The 15,299-nt window shown below is 60.2% G+C and overlaps 2 protein-coding genes across 4 annotated transcripts; one reads left to right on the top strand and one right to left on the bottom strand.

Annotated features, from left to right (window-relative positions):
* Nucleotides 1-2,084: 2,084 nt before the first annotated feature.
* JDV02_004511 (uncharacterized protein) lies at nt 2,085-9,182 on the top strand (the record flags this gene model as incomplete). 2 transcript variants are annotated; one of them, XM_047985735.1, is made up of 5 exons in its annotated part: nt 2,085-2,131; nt 2,188-2,746; nt 2,805-2,892; nt 2,942-8,142; nt 8,192-9,182. In XM_047985735.1, 5 exons carry the CDS (start codon nt 2,085-2,087, stop codon nt 8,615-8,617), a joined length of 6,321 nt encoding a protein of 2,106 aa, XP_047841712.1. In that variant the 3' UTR covers nt 8,618-9,182. The 2 variants fall into 2 exon arrangements, with proteins under 2 accessions (XP_047841712.1, XP_047841711.1); XM_047985734.1 differs by having other exon boundaries at nt 2,942-8,897.
* Nucleotides 9,183-9,343: 161 nt separating this feature from the next.
* JDV02_004510 (uncharacterized protein) lies at nt 9,344-15,224 on the bottom strand. 2 transcript variants are annotated; one of them, XM_047985732.1, is made up of 2 exons: nt 14,283-15,224; nt 9,344-14,032 (listed from the first exon to the last, which is right to left on the bottom strand). In XM_047985732.1, the coding sequence occupies exons 1-2, from the start codon at nt 14,298-14,300 to the stop codon at nt 10,565-10,567; spliced, it is 3,486 nt and encodes a 1,161-aa protein (XP_047841709.1). In that variant the 5' UTR covers nt 14,301-15,224; the 3' UTR covers nt 9,344-10,564. The 2 variants fall into 2 exon arrangements, with proteins under 2 accessions (XP_047841709.1, XP_047841710.1); XM_047985733.1 differs by having other exon boundaries at nt 9,346-15,078.
* Nucleotides 15,225-15,299: the final 75 nt, after the last annotated feature.

Raw genomic sequence — 15,299 nt, 5'->3', positions numbered from 1 at the left:
GTTCACCAAAGGCGGGCAGGCCGCGCCTCTCGGCCGTGGAGGGATGGGAGGCGGGGCGGGGCGGGGCAGGGCAGGGCAGAGCAGGGGGGGCGCCACCGCCGTGCATATCGCAGCTGCGGGGGGGGCAGTGGCTTGCAGGCGGAGCGGAGCTCCTCGAAAGGGCACATGGACCTTTTTTGATGTTTTGCGCTGGGCCTCGGGAAGCAGCCGTGGAGGAAGCGATGAGGACTACGATACATGCTCAGGATGAAGTAAATGGACGTTCATGTTACGTACCAACTCCTCGTCGCGTGCCGGGACAGACGTGAACGCGGGGCTACATAAGGTAGTAAGTACCTGGGCGCCTCTACTTGGAGAATCGAGGCAGTCGTGTTCAGTTTCCGCATTGGCTGGGAGGACCCCCCTGTGTAGGGCACGAGGCACTGCCATCTTGGAGAGAGAGAAAAAAAACATCTTGCGGTCCTTTCGTAGCTACAAATAATCACGTTCTGTACCTGGTAATTGCCGACCGCGAGCAAGCAAGCGGCAAGTTCAACAAACGTTGAGATTTCGCAGCATCGAATGCACGGCGACTTACACGCCGCCCTGCCCTACGGGGTACCTGGGTACACAAGGTACTAAGTTACCTCGGCGCCGTGCCGCGGCGCACCTCGCTTGGCAGGTGCAGGCGTGGCTAGTCCATCAGGACTTGCCATCTTCAGCTTCGTACGATGGAAGTATGTGGTAGTACAGAGTGGCGCGAGGAAAGAAGCCTGGACCCCTGTCCTGCTGCCACTTCCACTTCTAGATCCAGATCCAGACGCCAGACACACTTGACAACCGTGTCATGCTCTTCGGGGTACGTACCGAGACAGGCACCAGGACCCCCCTCGCACACGAATGGCAGGAAACAAGCTCCATCTCCCTCTTCATTCTTCAACCTCCATCCGCCATCGTCCGCGACGGTCGTGACACCTTAATTCCCAAGGCCCCCCCGCCCTCCCCCCTTCCGCCAACTGTGACAGGGCCGTCGATCGCCGTCCGGGTAGGTGGCAGCCCAGCCAGCCTACTTAGCGTCCTAGATGGCACCGGGATCCCTTCCCCCTGGCGGCTGCGAGGCACCGACTCATCATGGCCGCGCTAGGTTTCCGACCCAGCACGTGGGCCGCACCCCAGTGTTTCAGGCCACTCCCAACTCTGGCTTCGTCGCCAGTCAGGTCGTGTGCGGTGACGCTTCGTCGAGGCGCTGGAACACCGTAGCCGACCCGAAGACTGAGTTATCCGCCAGCCAAAGGATCTGTGGCGCGGGAGCCCGCTCCGTGTCGATTCGGGCGCCCGAGCGACGGCCAACCCATAGCCGTCGCCCCTCGCACTGCCCGTTGACGTGGCGCCCCTTCAAGTCGCAGCCAACTTCGTCGGCGATGCTGGCAATGGATGGCACGGCTTCAATCCAGCAGCGACTGACCGACCGTGTCTGCCTCGCCAAGCAAATACAACCTGATGCTTGGTGACTTGGTAACCACCCACAATGCCCATTGGTCCCAGACAAATGACTCTCTTACTCAACGTGAGGGGCGACTAGAGGTTATGCACGCACTGCTTTGCATACAGCCGTGCCCGTCGTCGCAGATACACGGTGATGGGCCCCCTGGTATCAGACTTCTTTGGTGTGAGACAAGCCTGCGGCGCCCTGCCTGTCCGCCCGCCGCCCATGATGCGACACCAGCCCTTGACCCGGCACGACAAGCATGGCCGGCCTTGGTGCCGCAGCCGCCTCGTGTGAGCAACTTGCTTCCGTGAGCCCGCGATGGAAGTTCGTTATGGAGTGCAGCCCGCTTGCAGACGCCCCTTGGCTGTCCGGGCCCTCCCAAACGACGGCTTTGTCCTGCCTCAGTCGCGCAGTCTTTCTTCCTCACTCCATCTGCAGCTGAACTGCTGTCATCGCGCGGCTGCCGTAGACCGACATGGCGTAGTAACAGTCAAGAGCCATCATGGCGTAGCATTTTCAATATCTTACTTTGTCTCCTTTTCTTGTCGTCTCTCTCTCTTCTCGCCCATTGACTGGGTGTCTGCCTTGTCGGTCCTCCCCTGGCAGCGTTGCCGCCATGGCGGACGCGGCCAGTCGTCAGGCTCTCGCATCGACCTTTGCCTTGTCGGTCTCCTCCTGCTCGTCCCAATAGAGCCATCTAGTCAGCTAACGGGGAACAGTGGCATGGTCGTGAGCGCCGCCGTCGGGGCTGCTTCTCTTCACTGCGCGTCCGGATCCTCCTCGCTCTTTCGGAACGGAACGAGGCTGGTCCTCATCATCTTTCTCATATGCTCGTCTCTTTGGGCGTCGACGGCCTTCGTCGCCACCCTCATCCATCCTACAGCCGCGGCGGGGTGCCAAGCTGCTGTGGCCGTCGCCTCTGCCTTCGACCAGCTTGCTCGAATAATGCTTCAGGAGTTCTTGTTCTGGAGCATGGATAATGACGTCCGAGCCTCGTTAGGCATCCTCTTTCCTCAAGCAGTCATTGTGTTGCGTTTCATTCTCGGCGGCATTTTCGTTGGTGTCCAGAGGCCTCAGTTCCAGCCCGTCTGCGCCGGTACGACCCTTGTCATTGCCTTGGGCGTGGCGGTCCTTGCCGCCGATGCCTTCATTGTTCTCATGCTCTGCATCCGGGCATCTTCCGCCGGGATATTCAGGGATGTGTCAGAGAAGACGGCGGACCGCGAGCGGAGCAAGGCTCTCGTTGTTGTCACGCTGTCCCTTGCGGTGTGGATTGCTGTAAGTGGCAATCCCCTACCCAAGCATTTGCATAAGCTTGCTAACATCTAAACACCAGGCCGGCGTTCCTCTGACGCTAGGCATCCCGTCACTCGATCTTGCCGTTCGGGTCGTGCTTGCTGCGGCTGGCGTCTTGTTTGTGATTGGTATGCCGCATTTCTTTGTTAACCGGCTCCTTTTTGCTAACAACGTCAGCATTTGTGGCCTTCTTTGGCCCCAGCTTGACTGCGAAGAGCGTGGCAAACACATCCCGCCGCCCTCCAATCAGTCGGCCCGAGTATATCCCTTCGAGGGCTATGCCGAACGTCGGCACTCGCACCCAGGATATATCTACCCAAGACGAGGCGGACCGCGCATTCGCAGGCCGACCACGGGCTCCCATAACGACTCAGCCTGCTCGAACAACGCGGTCTTCCCGTCAAGTAAAGGACATGTCCGGGCTCCCCACCATAAGCCGTCCAAATCCCGGACAGGCCAAGGCTGGCGTTGGGGGCTTGCCGGTCACGGGGGAGCTGTTCCCTCCCATGAAGGCTCCAGAAGCGCCAGTCACTTTGTCGGCATCCCAGCCCCGACCACTTAAGAAGACGGGTGTCAAAGGGGGAAAACCCGTCATATCTCGGCCAGTTCTAACAGCTCAAAGCGAAGAGGGCCCATTGAAGAAGATGACGATGGTGGACTTGGCCACAGCAGCAAGGAATGAAAGGGAGCGTCGCGGCCAGCTCGACGCGAGTCAACCAGTAACCCCGGCCAAGGCTTTGTCGCAAGATGAGCTTCGAACCCAAGCTCAAACGTTCAAGAGAAAGGAGATTAGTCCAGCGAATGCGTTGTCCGCGAACCCGCCCACCCCAGCTGCGATGACCACATCGTCTGCTCAATTGTTATCTCCGATGACAGACGAACTGAGGCGCCGTTCTCCACGACAGTCACGGCAGACGCTCTTGGCAGTCAAGGCGCCCGCCGGGGTTTCATCTGCCTCTGCGCGCCAGGATGGCGCGGACGCAAGCATCTCAACGGCCACGTCACCACCAGCGCTCCCCCCGAGGTCACCTCTCCGACTAAAGACAGCACAGGGCGTTCCTGGGCCCTCAGGGCCTATGGAGGAGGCGGCTTTACCAACAGACGACGTCACGAAGTCTATTAGTGACCAATCTCCAGCAATAATGCGACCAATGCAGGACACCGTAGCAATCGATGATAAAAGATCTAAGAAGCCCTCTAGTTCGTCGCCAAGAGATTCGGTCGAGCTTCTGGTACCTCAGGTTCCGCCGCTCTCGCCGCGAGTCAGCCAGACAGCCACCCTCGAGACCTCCGACAGCCAACGCCGCGTGCATCGTCCCCTGGCCGAACTGTCCAGAAATGGTTCTGTCAGGCCAAACATTCGCCCTTCTAGGCAGCGGCCACTGTCGCCGCCGAACGCCAAGGGCGAGCCTGCCCTACCACCAAAGGCTCCCGTCCAGCTAAGGACGACGAATGGCATACCGAGCAATCCTCGAGCCGGAGCGAACAAGACCCCAATTAGGGAAATCGATACGGCGAAGGATCAAACAGTCATGGTCGCCAATGGCGCTCAAGATGATGTTGGTGGCCCAACGCGGGGAGCGATGGACCGAGCTTTGAGCGATATCCTGAAACGGCGCCCAGTCGCGGACGACACGAGCCCGACTTCGAACGCGGCCTCAATTGTCCACCGGCCGCGCCCCATCCCGCGCTCACGATACTCGCCATCCTCGAGAGGCTCTGCGAGGTTGAATCACAGTCCCATGCCACTGTTGTCCTACAGCTCGCCCGAGACTGCTACTTATCCTCTCAGTGCCGGGCTGTTGGGTTCTGAGAAAGACCAGGACATCGCGAGTCAGCCATCATCGGAGCAGCCCTCTTCCGACGACACACGCGCTCAAAGGCGGCGGTCTTCATCTTTCCCAGGGGTTGGAGGCAGCAAGTTCAAGTTATTCCCGGCGAGTGCGACGGGCTCAATACCTCCAACGCCTACGAACAGCACTGTCAAGAGACCAGTCGTGCCTCCCATTCCGTCCTCTTACAGCAACGACTACAAGGCATCGGAAGTGCGGTCACGACGATCCACGTTCAAGGCAGTGTCCAAATTCAGCATTGACACCGTCGTAAGTCCGCAAGAGGAGCAGCAGTCTGCACCTTACGGCCCTCTCGCCGGGTATCGTTCATCCGGCGAGGGCACGAATAGACGGTCTTCCATGGTGCTTCCCAGTGAAACGCAAGAATTCCCAACATCTCCCAATTCGGCTCATTCTGGCCTCGAGGGCTCAACTGCCAATAGAACGATAGCGCCTACCGTAAGTGCAAGACACTTGGAGTCGGAAGCAGCTGTGACGCTGTCCAATCCGCCAGCATGGCCGGGCGATGGCCCCCAAAGAACTATGGACGGCCTGCTCCCGGCGGATGATGATGACGATGATGGCCACGAGACTGTTACATTTATGCTTGATCGATCAGCCATGCCACAGAACGAGCGCAACCAAGGTGTAGGCCAGGGCGACCGGAACACAGCATCTTGGCATCGTCGCGTGGGCGACCACTGTCCGACCTTTTCGAACAGGAAGAGCACGAGTCAGACGCGAATCGTGACACCGCCGCCGCCGCTGCTGCTCGGTCAACCCATGCGGCCCCGCCGACATCCAGCGCCAGACCCGGTCCAGCTTGAGAGTCCTCAAGAGGCCCTCGACCAAATTCAGCAGCAGCTCCGGATGCTGGAAGAAATTGACGGGCAGTCGGATACGTACGATCAGCAACGCCTAAGTCTCCTAGCGAACCTCGAACAGGAGATGGGGATGCAAGAGAGCCGGTGGCAGCAGATGCACAATGACTTGACTCGAATCTCTCTCTCGACAGCAATTTCGTCTCCGAGTACCCCCGGTACCAATTCGCGCAGCCTTTCTCTCGATGTGTCGCCCATTGTCAGGGTTGTAGAGTCGGACAGTCCGGCCCTCAGAACGTTGGGGCCGGGGGAAGCTGTTGAAGATGGCCATCTCTTCAGTCCCGAGTTTGCTGCCACAGCTATTGCCAACCAGGTGCACATTACTCGGCCTGGATTCCCACCCCAGGCCGTGCCCCTGGCTCAGCCAAGGCCGGGCTTGCCGGATGTCGATGCCAAGTCTCCTTCCGTCAAGGACGGAACTGATTCAAGGCCCGTCAGCGCACACAGCCAACACTCCAACGTATTGAATGATGAGAACAACGAGGACGGTATGGTCAAGAACGCTGTTTTAGAGCAATACCCAGGGTTTGTCATGTGCGACTCCGTCTCGGCGTCAGATAGCACAGAAGTCAAGACACCCAAGCAGCCGTTGGGTCCAGGGTCGCCAGCACCTCTTGTCAGAACCCAGACGGAGCCCGAGCGCCCAGTCACCAGGCGATCTTTTTCTGAGAGCCAGAGTCTCGAGGGGTCTCGCGGCGAGAACATCAGTTCCGGATCGGTTGACGGGTCCGCTCTCTCGCCAGGGTTTGTCCTATCACCCCCAGGGTCATTGCGCCGGCCTCAGCAGAAGGCTACCCGGCCGCGCACGATGCGGCCACCGCGTCGGCCCAAGAGAATATCAACTCTTCCCGACATTGTAGAAAATCCGCAACCCTTGAGAGGGAAACGCGACACGTTGGGTCTCTTCCAATTTCCATGGGGGGAGAGATCAGACGTAGCCACCATTCCACTCACCTTCTCGATGCGTCCGGGAACCGCGCCGGCGGCAGCCATGCCTCGCACGGGTCCGCTGTACCCGACACTTGAATCTCAAATCCGCACGCTTGAGTCGCAAAGGTATCCCGCTTCATTTTTCGAGGATTACGATGAAAAAGATGAGGGTGATGGGGATAGCGTGGATAGCAGCGACGATGATTTTGACGAGGCGACTTTGTGGGAGATTGCAAGCCTGCTCAAGTCCGACAACATACCGTCAAGGGAGAGTCTTTTTCCTGGTCAGGAAGAGGAACGACTTGCGTCAGCATCCATAGTAGAGGACTATCTCGATGGCGATGCCTTTCTAGACGAAGCGGCATCGGATGTTGAACCAACGACCGCGCCTCTCGTCAGAGAGACTACGTCTCCAACCCTTCCAGGATCATCCAAGCTTTGGGTCGACAGGCGCGACTCCGACCCTGAAGCTAAAACGCACCGTGGTCTGCCACAGCCAAACCTCACGGCTTGGGAAGGTTACATGGCGGCCGCGGGAGACGGACGCGTCGCATCTCGAAAGACCGGGCTCCCCAGCATTGATAATGAGGTTGGCTCGACGACTCAGTCTAATGCAGCGAACGCAGCTTCATCTTCCTCATCGGGACTTTGGACTCTACAAATCACCACTCCACCGCCTACCGCTGTGTTGGAGGCCATCATTCCGTCCCAGGAGCAGATAAGTTCGCACAGCCGAGACGACGGTTCGTCTAGTGTCTCGTTCGCGTCCAAGTCGTTATGGTCACCGCCAAAACCTGCTATAAATGAATCAGGGGTCCGCCACACGATGCCTTCTTCACCAACCGTATCTAAGTCGATAGGCATAACAGTCGATGCCATTCACCACTCATCAGAGGCGGTCGCACAGCAAGAACAAGACACAATCGTCTCTGGCAGCATCCAAACACGACACGAAGACGCTCATTTCGAAAGGCTCTGGTCTGCACCAGAACCCATCAGTCCTGTTGAACGGGGTCTCCCGCATCCAGAAAGCGAGACGTGGGAGAGATATATTCTACCCGAGAACAGTGGGCGCAGAACAAGAAGCCCGGAGCCGCTTCAGAGTCTCGAGAGCAGGGCACTGTGGGCCTCGAGTGATAGGAACGACAGTGAAACGCTGGGTCAACCGCAACACCACTCGGCTCACGAGGAACTGCCCGCGATGGACGTCACAGATAGCGTTCCACCACCCATGGACTCGTCCAAGAGCGACTCGACTGAGAGCCAGAGCAGCCCTTCTACAGACGGCGACAAGGCTCTGCGCAGCTTGTCCGAGACGAACACTGGGCTGTGGCTTCCTGCTCCGACAAAGGTCACCGAAGAGCCTCGAGGCATGTTCCAGATCGGCACCCCGATCGTGTTCAACAGAGACGCTGCGCCCGCCGCTCAGGCAACGAGACCTAACCGGCGAACCGAGCAACAGCCACTACCGCCAATCCAGTCCAGCGGCCTTTGGGCTAGCCCGTTGAGGCACTCGTTCTCGCACGACTGGGTCTCGCTGTCATCCGTCAGGCCCAACACTCCCGGGGGAACGTCATCCTACTCAGGCAGCGAGACACCTCGCAGCGACGGCTCCTCAGCGCACTCGAGCGTCACGGGCATGTCTACCATCAACAGCGTCTTCGCGGTCTGCCCCGAAACCGGCTTGGGGGATGCCGCAACGAGCGCGACCAGCAAGCCCGCGCAGGGCAAAAGGGTGCTGTCCCTCGTCCCAGAATTCGTCTCGGAGGCTCAGTGGCAGACAGAAACCACCGCAGCGGCCACGGACAAGCCCGACGGCGGCGGGGTCGCAGAGGTTCCCCTTGTCGGAGAATTCGTCTCGGGCACGCAATGGCAAGCCACGCTCAAAGACGCCATCGAGGCCGGCGAGGTCGATGCTGCCGCCGAGCACGCCCTCAGCAGAAACGCCCGCGGCCCGACCACGCCCGCGACATGGGCAACTGCGCTCCGTGACGCGATCGCGGCGAGCGCCCCCATCAAAGCCCCGGCGGCAACCCCAACGGAGCCATCACCTGCCCGACCCGTGCCGTCAATGGCGGTGGCGGCGGCGGCGGCGGCGCCCTCCGGGTTCGACGTCACGAAGCACCACCCCGTCTTCGCGGTCACGCTCCTCGACACCAGTTCCGGGGAGGTCCACCCCGCGGCGTCGGGCTACCTCACCACGGCGGTGAATGGCGATCCAGACAGCATGTGCAGGTGAGCGGGGCGGAGCGCAGGCAACAACAACAACAACAACAACAACAACAGCCTCGTAAAGGTTTCTAATTATTTATTTATTTATTTATTTTTGGTTTCTTATTCTTGATCTTTTTGCACATCAAGGAGTTGGGTGACGGCGAGGGTAGTAGGTAAAGGCACGTTCGGGAAGGCGGCAAGGGAATCGATCCAAGGCAATGATGATGATTGACTGATTGATTGAATTCAGATTTTTTTTTTTGGGATGTTGGGATGTTGGGATGTTGGGAAGGGGAAAGAAGAAGCGATGAATGCTAGGGGAGCAGCCACGCCTGCAATGAATGCATGTGCACATGCGGCAATCTCCTCGCTGGGAGATACAAAGTAGATACCCGTTCCTTTTTATCATGTGTTTTGTTACACTCCTTTTCTCCATGGGTTCACTCACGGGCACACACACACAACACGTTTCAGATGACACGCGCGCGCGCGCATATGTATACTAGATTTTTTTTTTTTTAATTTTCCGGCGGATTGTCAATCTACAGGTTTTAGTGTTGACACCTGTGCGTATGTATTATATACGTACCCACGACATGCACGGCGCACGAGTCGACTAAACAGTGCACGCAATAAGTACCGGGTGGCAGCGCAGCACACTCAGCCAAACAAAGGGCACCGCAGTACCAGTGGCAGTCACAGTTGTGGTCATGGTCATGGTTGTGGTGGTCATCAGCCCCCGCGAGGGGAGGCTCTATCCGTGAATTCTCATCAAGTGCTCAACAAAAACGACTACTACTCAAGCAACAGAGACTTGTGACCCAGAAAAGCGGCCGAGGAAACTCGGCCGAGGACCGGGGGAGAGCCGCCATCTCCCGTCATCCTCACAGCTGGTCCCGCGTCTTTTGGCCACTCTGCCCCATCCCATCATGTAACAACACTCTCCGCGCCAGGGCTTGGCTTCCCCCGTCCTTGGGTAGGCGGGTTTCCCCCTCCCCGCGGGGAAACTCCCAGTATCCTGTAGTGCTCCTCGTGTTGTGCAAATGTGTCAAATCGCCTCTCCCACGCACACACACACACTCTCTCTCTCTTTCTCTCGCTCTCTCTTCCTTTGCAGGTCTCCATGTTTTGTTTTTGCTTGGCTCCACGCGCGCGTCTCAAAATGCGTCATACGAGTATTGCGTCAAAAAAAGGTTTCTGTTCTGTATTTGAAGTTTTCAGGTTTGTCGGATGTTGGGGTATGTGTGATGAATAAGTAGTAAGTAGGTGGTGGGTGTTGTTGGGTTCGGTTTGGTTCGGGGTCGTGCATGTGCTGTGGGAAGATGGCGGTGTTTTCGGTGCTCGTTCAGCCATGTCGTTCGGCGCCACCTAGGCGCATGGTCGAAGCTCGGGCATGCCGGCTTCTCCCAGATATCATTACAGCCTCCATGGACGTGTCGGAGGCGTCTCGACGGGCATGTTCCACAAAAGGAATGCGTGAATGACAAAGTAAATCTCGGCCTCCGCCCGCTGAGGTGTGATAGCATGCATCCCTGCGGCGTGAAGGCAGTACAAGTCATGTCGACACGGCGGGCATGGTATACAACGACGCCAGCAATTGTCGTGGCTTCGTCTCGTGGGACGCACAACAGGCTATTAGCGCAGCGACCAGCGGATCGATGGCCGGAGCATGGGTGTGTGTGCCTGTTTGAACGCTGCGGGCGGCGCCAGCTTCCCGATCAAGCTGTCCCCTCGCCCCTGGGCGCATCAAACAAACAGGCGCAATGGCCGGCAGGGGCTGAGACATGGCGTATGTATCCGCGATATTCCGGGCCCCGTGGCAATTGATATTCACAAAATCCAATACAAAACTTGATTCGTACAAGGCGCATGCAGCGAGCCAGTGATATAACAGGCCGTGCCATGTAGGTGGATGTGACGCAAGGGGGGTCATGCCGCCCCGCCTAGCTCACCGTCATCATCGGTGCGCGCCGGCCCATGACCGAGGATGGCGACTTTTCTGGCGTTTGGCTCTCCATGATGGAGGCTGTGGCGCGATTCTTAAGGGCGCTGCGTCGAGGCGGGCTTGAGCCGGGGTCGTCGAAGACGCGAGTAAAGGCAGGGCTGGACTCGAGACGACGCTCGTGTCGAGGTGTCCTCGCTGGGCTCTGTGTGATCTGATCTTCCCTGCGGATGCTGTCGGATAAAATGTCCCGCAGTTCGCCGGCTCGCCTTACCAGTGCCTTGAGGCTGTTGGTGTCGAAGTGCACGCGGGGGTTGCCATTGTTGCCCCGGGGCGAGGGCATCGGTTCCGGGGGCGCACGATGGTTCTGCACCGACTCCATGACCGATCGGACCATGCCGGTGACGTCGTTGGGCTTGGGCGGCCGGTTATCTGGCGTCCGTGGCCGGCTGGGCCGGTTGGAAGAAGGTGCGTCGCCATCTGCCAGCGGCCAGCTGCCTCCAAAAATATCATCCTCCGGGGAGAAGACGGACCGGCGTCGGGGAGATTGCCGCTCTCGCACGACCGCCGTCCTCGACATGGCCGGCTCTTGGCTGTCAATGGCGGCGTCGAGGCGGTCGAGCGAGGCGGCGTCATAGCCGTCTTCGACGAGACGTTCGTTGATATCAAAGGCATCCGTGTGGGCCGCCGACGCGATGGACTGGTGATCCTCGTTCACGTCGTCTTCGTCGGGTGATGCGAGGGCGATGATGCCTTCAGCCTCCTTCCACAGGCCCCGCTGGTCCCCACTGAGCATGTTCAGCTCACGGCCGTGCCGGCAGAGGCGTTTCAGGTCATTGACCAGCAGCGACAGCTCGCGTATCTGACCCGAATGCGCCCTGACGCTCGGCTGCGTCGCGCGGATCGACTCGGGAACGGCAAACACCTCGCCGGCGCCCTTGCCTTCGTATTCGCTATTCGCCCCGCCAAACTCAAAATCCTCGTCCCAGTCCTCGGAGACAGTCTTGGTGCCCAGGCCCCAGGTGCCGTACTTGGCACCCATGGGCTTCGACTCGTCATTGAAGTCGTGGACGACGGGAACGCTCTGGCTTCGGACGTGCAGCGGCGCGGGAACCTTGCGCGTAGCGGAACGGCCGCCTCTCAAGTCCACTTCGGGCATGGCGTACGACGTCCTGGGGCGTAGACCGGTCCCGTTGCTGTCCTGCTTGTCATGAGCGGGCGGCTCGCTCCAATCAAACAGGTTGCTCAGCGGGCGTTCGCTGCGATGGGCGTCGCCTCGCAGCCGGGGTGTCGCGTCTCCTTCGATGCTGGCCAGGGCAAGGCGCACGTTGGGGTTCATGCCTCGGGCAGTGAGCGAGTTGGCGTGGTGGTGGCCCTGTGACGGGGGGGAGAGTGCGTTAAATGGGCCGTCGTCATCTCTCGTCCAATCCTCGTCAAAATCGTCGTCAATCGAAAAGCGACCCGGGTCCCTGGGCGGTTGTGAAACAGCATTGTGCGACGACTCTAAGCTGAAACGGGGCTCGTCCGCGCCGTCGTGGAGCGCGAAGCCAGCCCCCGCATGTTTGGCGGCACGGACCGGCGTAGACGAGGTCTCATCCTCCTCCTCCATGATCTTGATGCCGCCATCCCAACCCCGGCCGCCGAGCATCTCGTGTATGGAGAGGCGCTTGGTCCTGCCGTTGCCGGCGGTGCTCGGCGGCGACTCGTCGTACACGGATTCGAGCGGCGTCTCCACCGCCCGTACGCGGGCCGACGAGAGGGTCCGCAGCGAATCGAAGACGGTGTCGCTCTTGAAGTCGGTATCGTCCTCGTCGCCCGACGCGAAACCGCGACCGTCGCCGTCCGAGCTCTCCAGGACGGAGCATCGTTCATAGTGCGATCCTCTCAGCTGCGACATGGCAGCGGAACTGGTCGAGCTACCCGACGGCTGGTTAGGCCGACCGTGACGAGCCCCGCCGGAACGCGATACTAAATCGTCATGGAATCCAGCTGCAGAGCCCGACATGGAAAGCGGGGGCAGTGGGGAGAATGCATCTCTTTTATGGCATGGTCGCTGGATAGAGGCAGCTGAGCCGAGCGTCGACCCCTGCGCATTTGGGACGATCGGGGCGCTTGCTGATTTCTCGGGCGTATTGCTTCCTTGGTGGTGGTGTTGGCGCTGCTGCACCATGGCTGGCGGCGAGCCGCCGGCTGGGGCTGACACGTGCCGCTTATTCCCGCCCTGGTCATTGTGCTGGTCGCCACCTCGTTTAGGTCGACGCAGGCTTCCTGACGTCTTCAGAACCCAGTTGTTGGCTGCTGTCGAAAGGCTCGCCGAGAGAGATCGCTTGGTCCGCGTCGGCGGCGCGGCGGTGATTTCTGGTGAGGGCTTCAGGCCCTTGGGTGTGTCGGCAGAGGGGTGTCGGCCGGCATCCTCCTCAGCTCTCATGGGCGTCGGCTGGACGCCGGGCACGAGCGGTGCAGAAATCATGTTCGGTTTCAGCAAGTAGGCTCTTTGCCGCGACCTCCTGTCGGGGCAGATGCTCGCTATGCCAGAGGGTCCTGCCGATGGGCTGCTGTCCCCGAGGGAGCGGCCCGAGGGGGTAGCGTTGGTCGCTCGTCTCAGGTGAAAGAACGACTTCCAGGCAGACCAAGCCTGCGTGGCGGGTATCGGGTCGATGGGCGACGCTCCAAGAAGTTCCTCGGGGGAAATTGGCTGCTCAAAGGAATACTTGGGGTGCGCGGCGGAGCCGGCCACGTCAATGTCAGCCCGGAATTGCTGGAGGGTCGCGGACCTCTGATGGCTCGTGGCCGGTCGACGAAGAGTAGGCCGGTGTCCCTTGGGGCGGCGGGCTGGCGAATCTCCAGGTTCGGGCAGGCGCGTCGAGGGAGCCCGCTTGACAAGCTTGTTCGGGGGCAGAGGCGGTGCCGTGGAGCTGGACCGAGCCAGTATGGGAGACGTCGAGCTGAGCGAGTAAGCGACTGACGTCGAGTCGGCGATTATACTCGATCTGTTACTGCCGTCGTGCTGAGACAGAGGACGCATCGACAGCCGTCTCATCCAGGAGCCATTGGACGCCAGAGACTCCCTCGACTCCTCGGCCACAGCCAGCGGGGACAGGTCGCCGTGGTGCCTCAGAAACGAATGCCTCCTAACGGAATCTCTAGGAGAAGAGAACTGCGACGAGTGCGGCCGCTGGTAGCGGGACAATGGCGGCCTAGACACAGTGTCCCGCGAAGACGGCGGCGGCGGGGGAGACGAGTAATAGTAATCGGCTGGAGTGGACGGCGTGGCCGACGTCGTGGCGGGGCGGACGGGGGAGAAGCTGGTGCTCGGCCGGCGGGACTCGTCCAGCTCGAGGACGCGGTCGGTCGATATCGTCCTCGTGTGCGATGCGCCCCGAGCCGTGGCGGGAGGGTTGGGTTCCGAGGACTGGCCAAAGACCAAGCCGGTGGCCGCCGCAGCAACGGCAGTGCCGGTTCCAACGAGCTGCACGAGACGATTGGTTAGTGAGGCTGCGAGCAGCAACGGGGGGCGCACTAAGATGATGACGACGACGCGATAGAGGAAGATGAAGCTTCGAGGGAGCAGGAAAAAATGAGGGGAGGGGGGAAGAGGACGACAAGAAGGTTTCGAGCTAGACGGGCGTCGAGGGAGGGCGAGGCGGGAGTGGTGACACACATCACTCGGGAGGCGGCAGAGGCGGAGGGAGGGAGGGAGAGCCAGCCATGAAACTTACGGTGGGAACGGCCTGCATGGTCGTCGCCGAGGGAATCCTCCTCTACGCAAGCGGGGAGCGCGAGGCCAGGGCGAACATTTCTAAAATCTAGACGAGGGTGCTCTGAGGGGTATCCGAGGGGAGGCGGTTTTGCATCGTCGTCGAGCGTGTGCCGTCGGTTCGATTTGTCGTGCTCACTCCACCCAGGAATGCGCGATGCTGCGCGGCAGAGGCGAGCGAGCGAGCGTGTGGGGAAGAGAAGAGCTGGAGGGAGCAGCCCCGAGCAGCAGCAGCAGTAGCAGCACGAGGAGGTGCCAAGGGATAACGCGCCCGAATTGGCGGACACTCGGGGGAGTGATGCGTCGACGGTCGACGGTCGAGTCGTCGTCGGCGGCGGCGGCGGCGGTTTGCGGCCCAAGAAAGGCAAAATGAGAGGTGTAGGGGCGGCGCAGGAGGAGGCTCGAGGGGGGGACCGCGAGCGAGGCACGGCGAGAGGGAAGGTTGATGACGATGCGGCCTGTGACTGTTGTTTTTTCGGCTGTGGAGGCGCTGGCGGACGTTGGTGGTGGCGGGTGGTAGTGCTGGTGGTGGTGCAGCTGGTGCAGGTGCCCTGTGGGAGCTCAATGGCGGATGGGAGTTTGGCGCTACTCTAGTAGGTAGAAGGCGCTGTCTGAGAGGGCAGGCGGCGGTTGCTAGCGGGACTGGAACAACAAAGACTGGGGGAGCAAGCTACCCATGGGAGGGGGGGGCCACTGAGTGCGGCGCAGGCGCTGCGTACCACCTGGGCAGGTTCAGGTACGAAAAGCCTGGGTGGATGGATGAACCTGGAAGTTGGCACCTCTGCGAAGATGGGCCAAGAGGGGAGGCATGGGACGACGCCAGCGCGCGCGCACGCAGCCCGGGTCATCAGCGGCCACACACACACACACAGACATACGCGCAGCCCTGGAGACACACACGCATATACACACAGACATCCACAACATGCAAGAACAAGAGCCGCAGCCGCCGCCGACACACAAAACACAACACACGCAC

This window comes from Purpureocillium takamizusanense, chromosome 3, assembly GCF_022605165.1.
Source record: "Purpureocillium takamizusanense chromosome 3, complete sequence".
NCBI lineage: Eukaryota > Fungi > Ascomycota > Sordariomycetes > Hypocreales > Ophiocordycipitaceae > Purpureocillium > Purpureocillium takamizusanense.
This window is presented reverse-complemented; position numbering and strand designations above follow the sequence as displayed.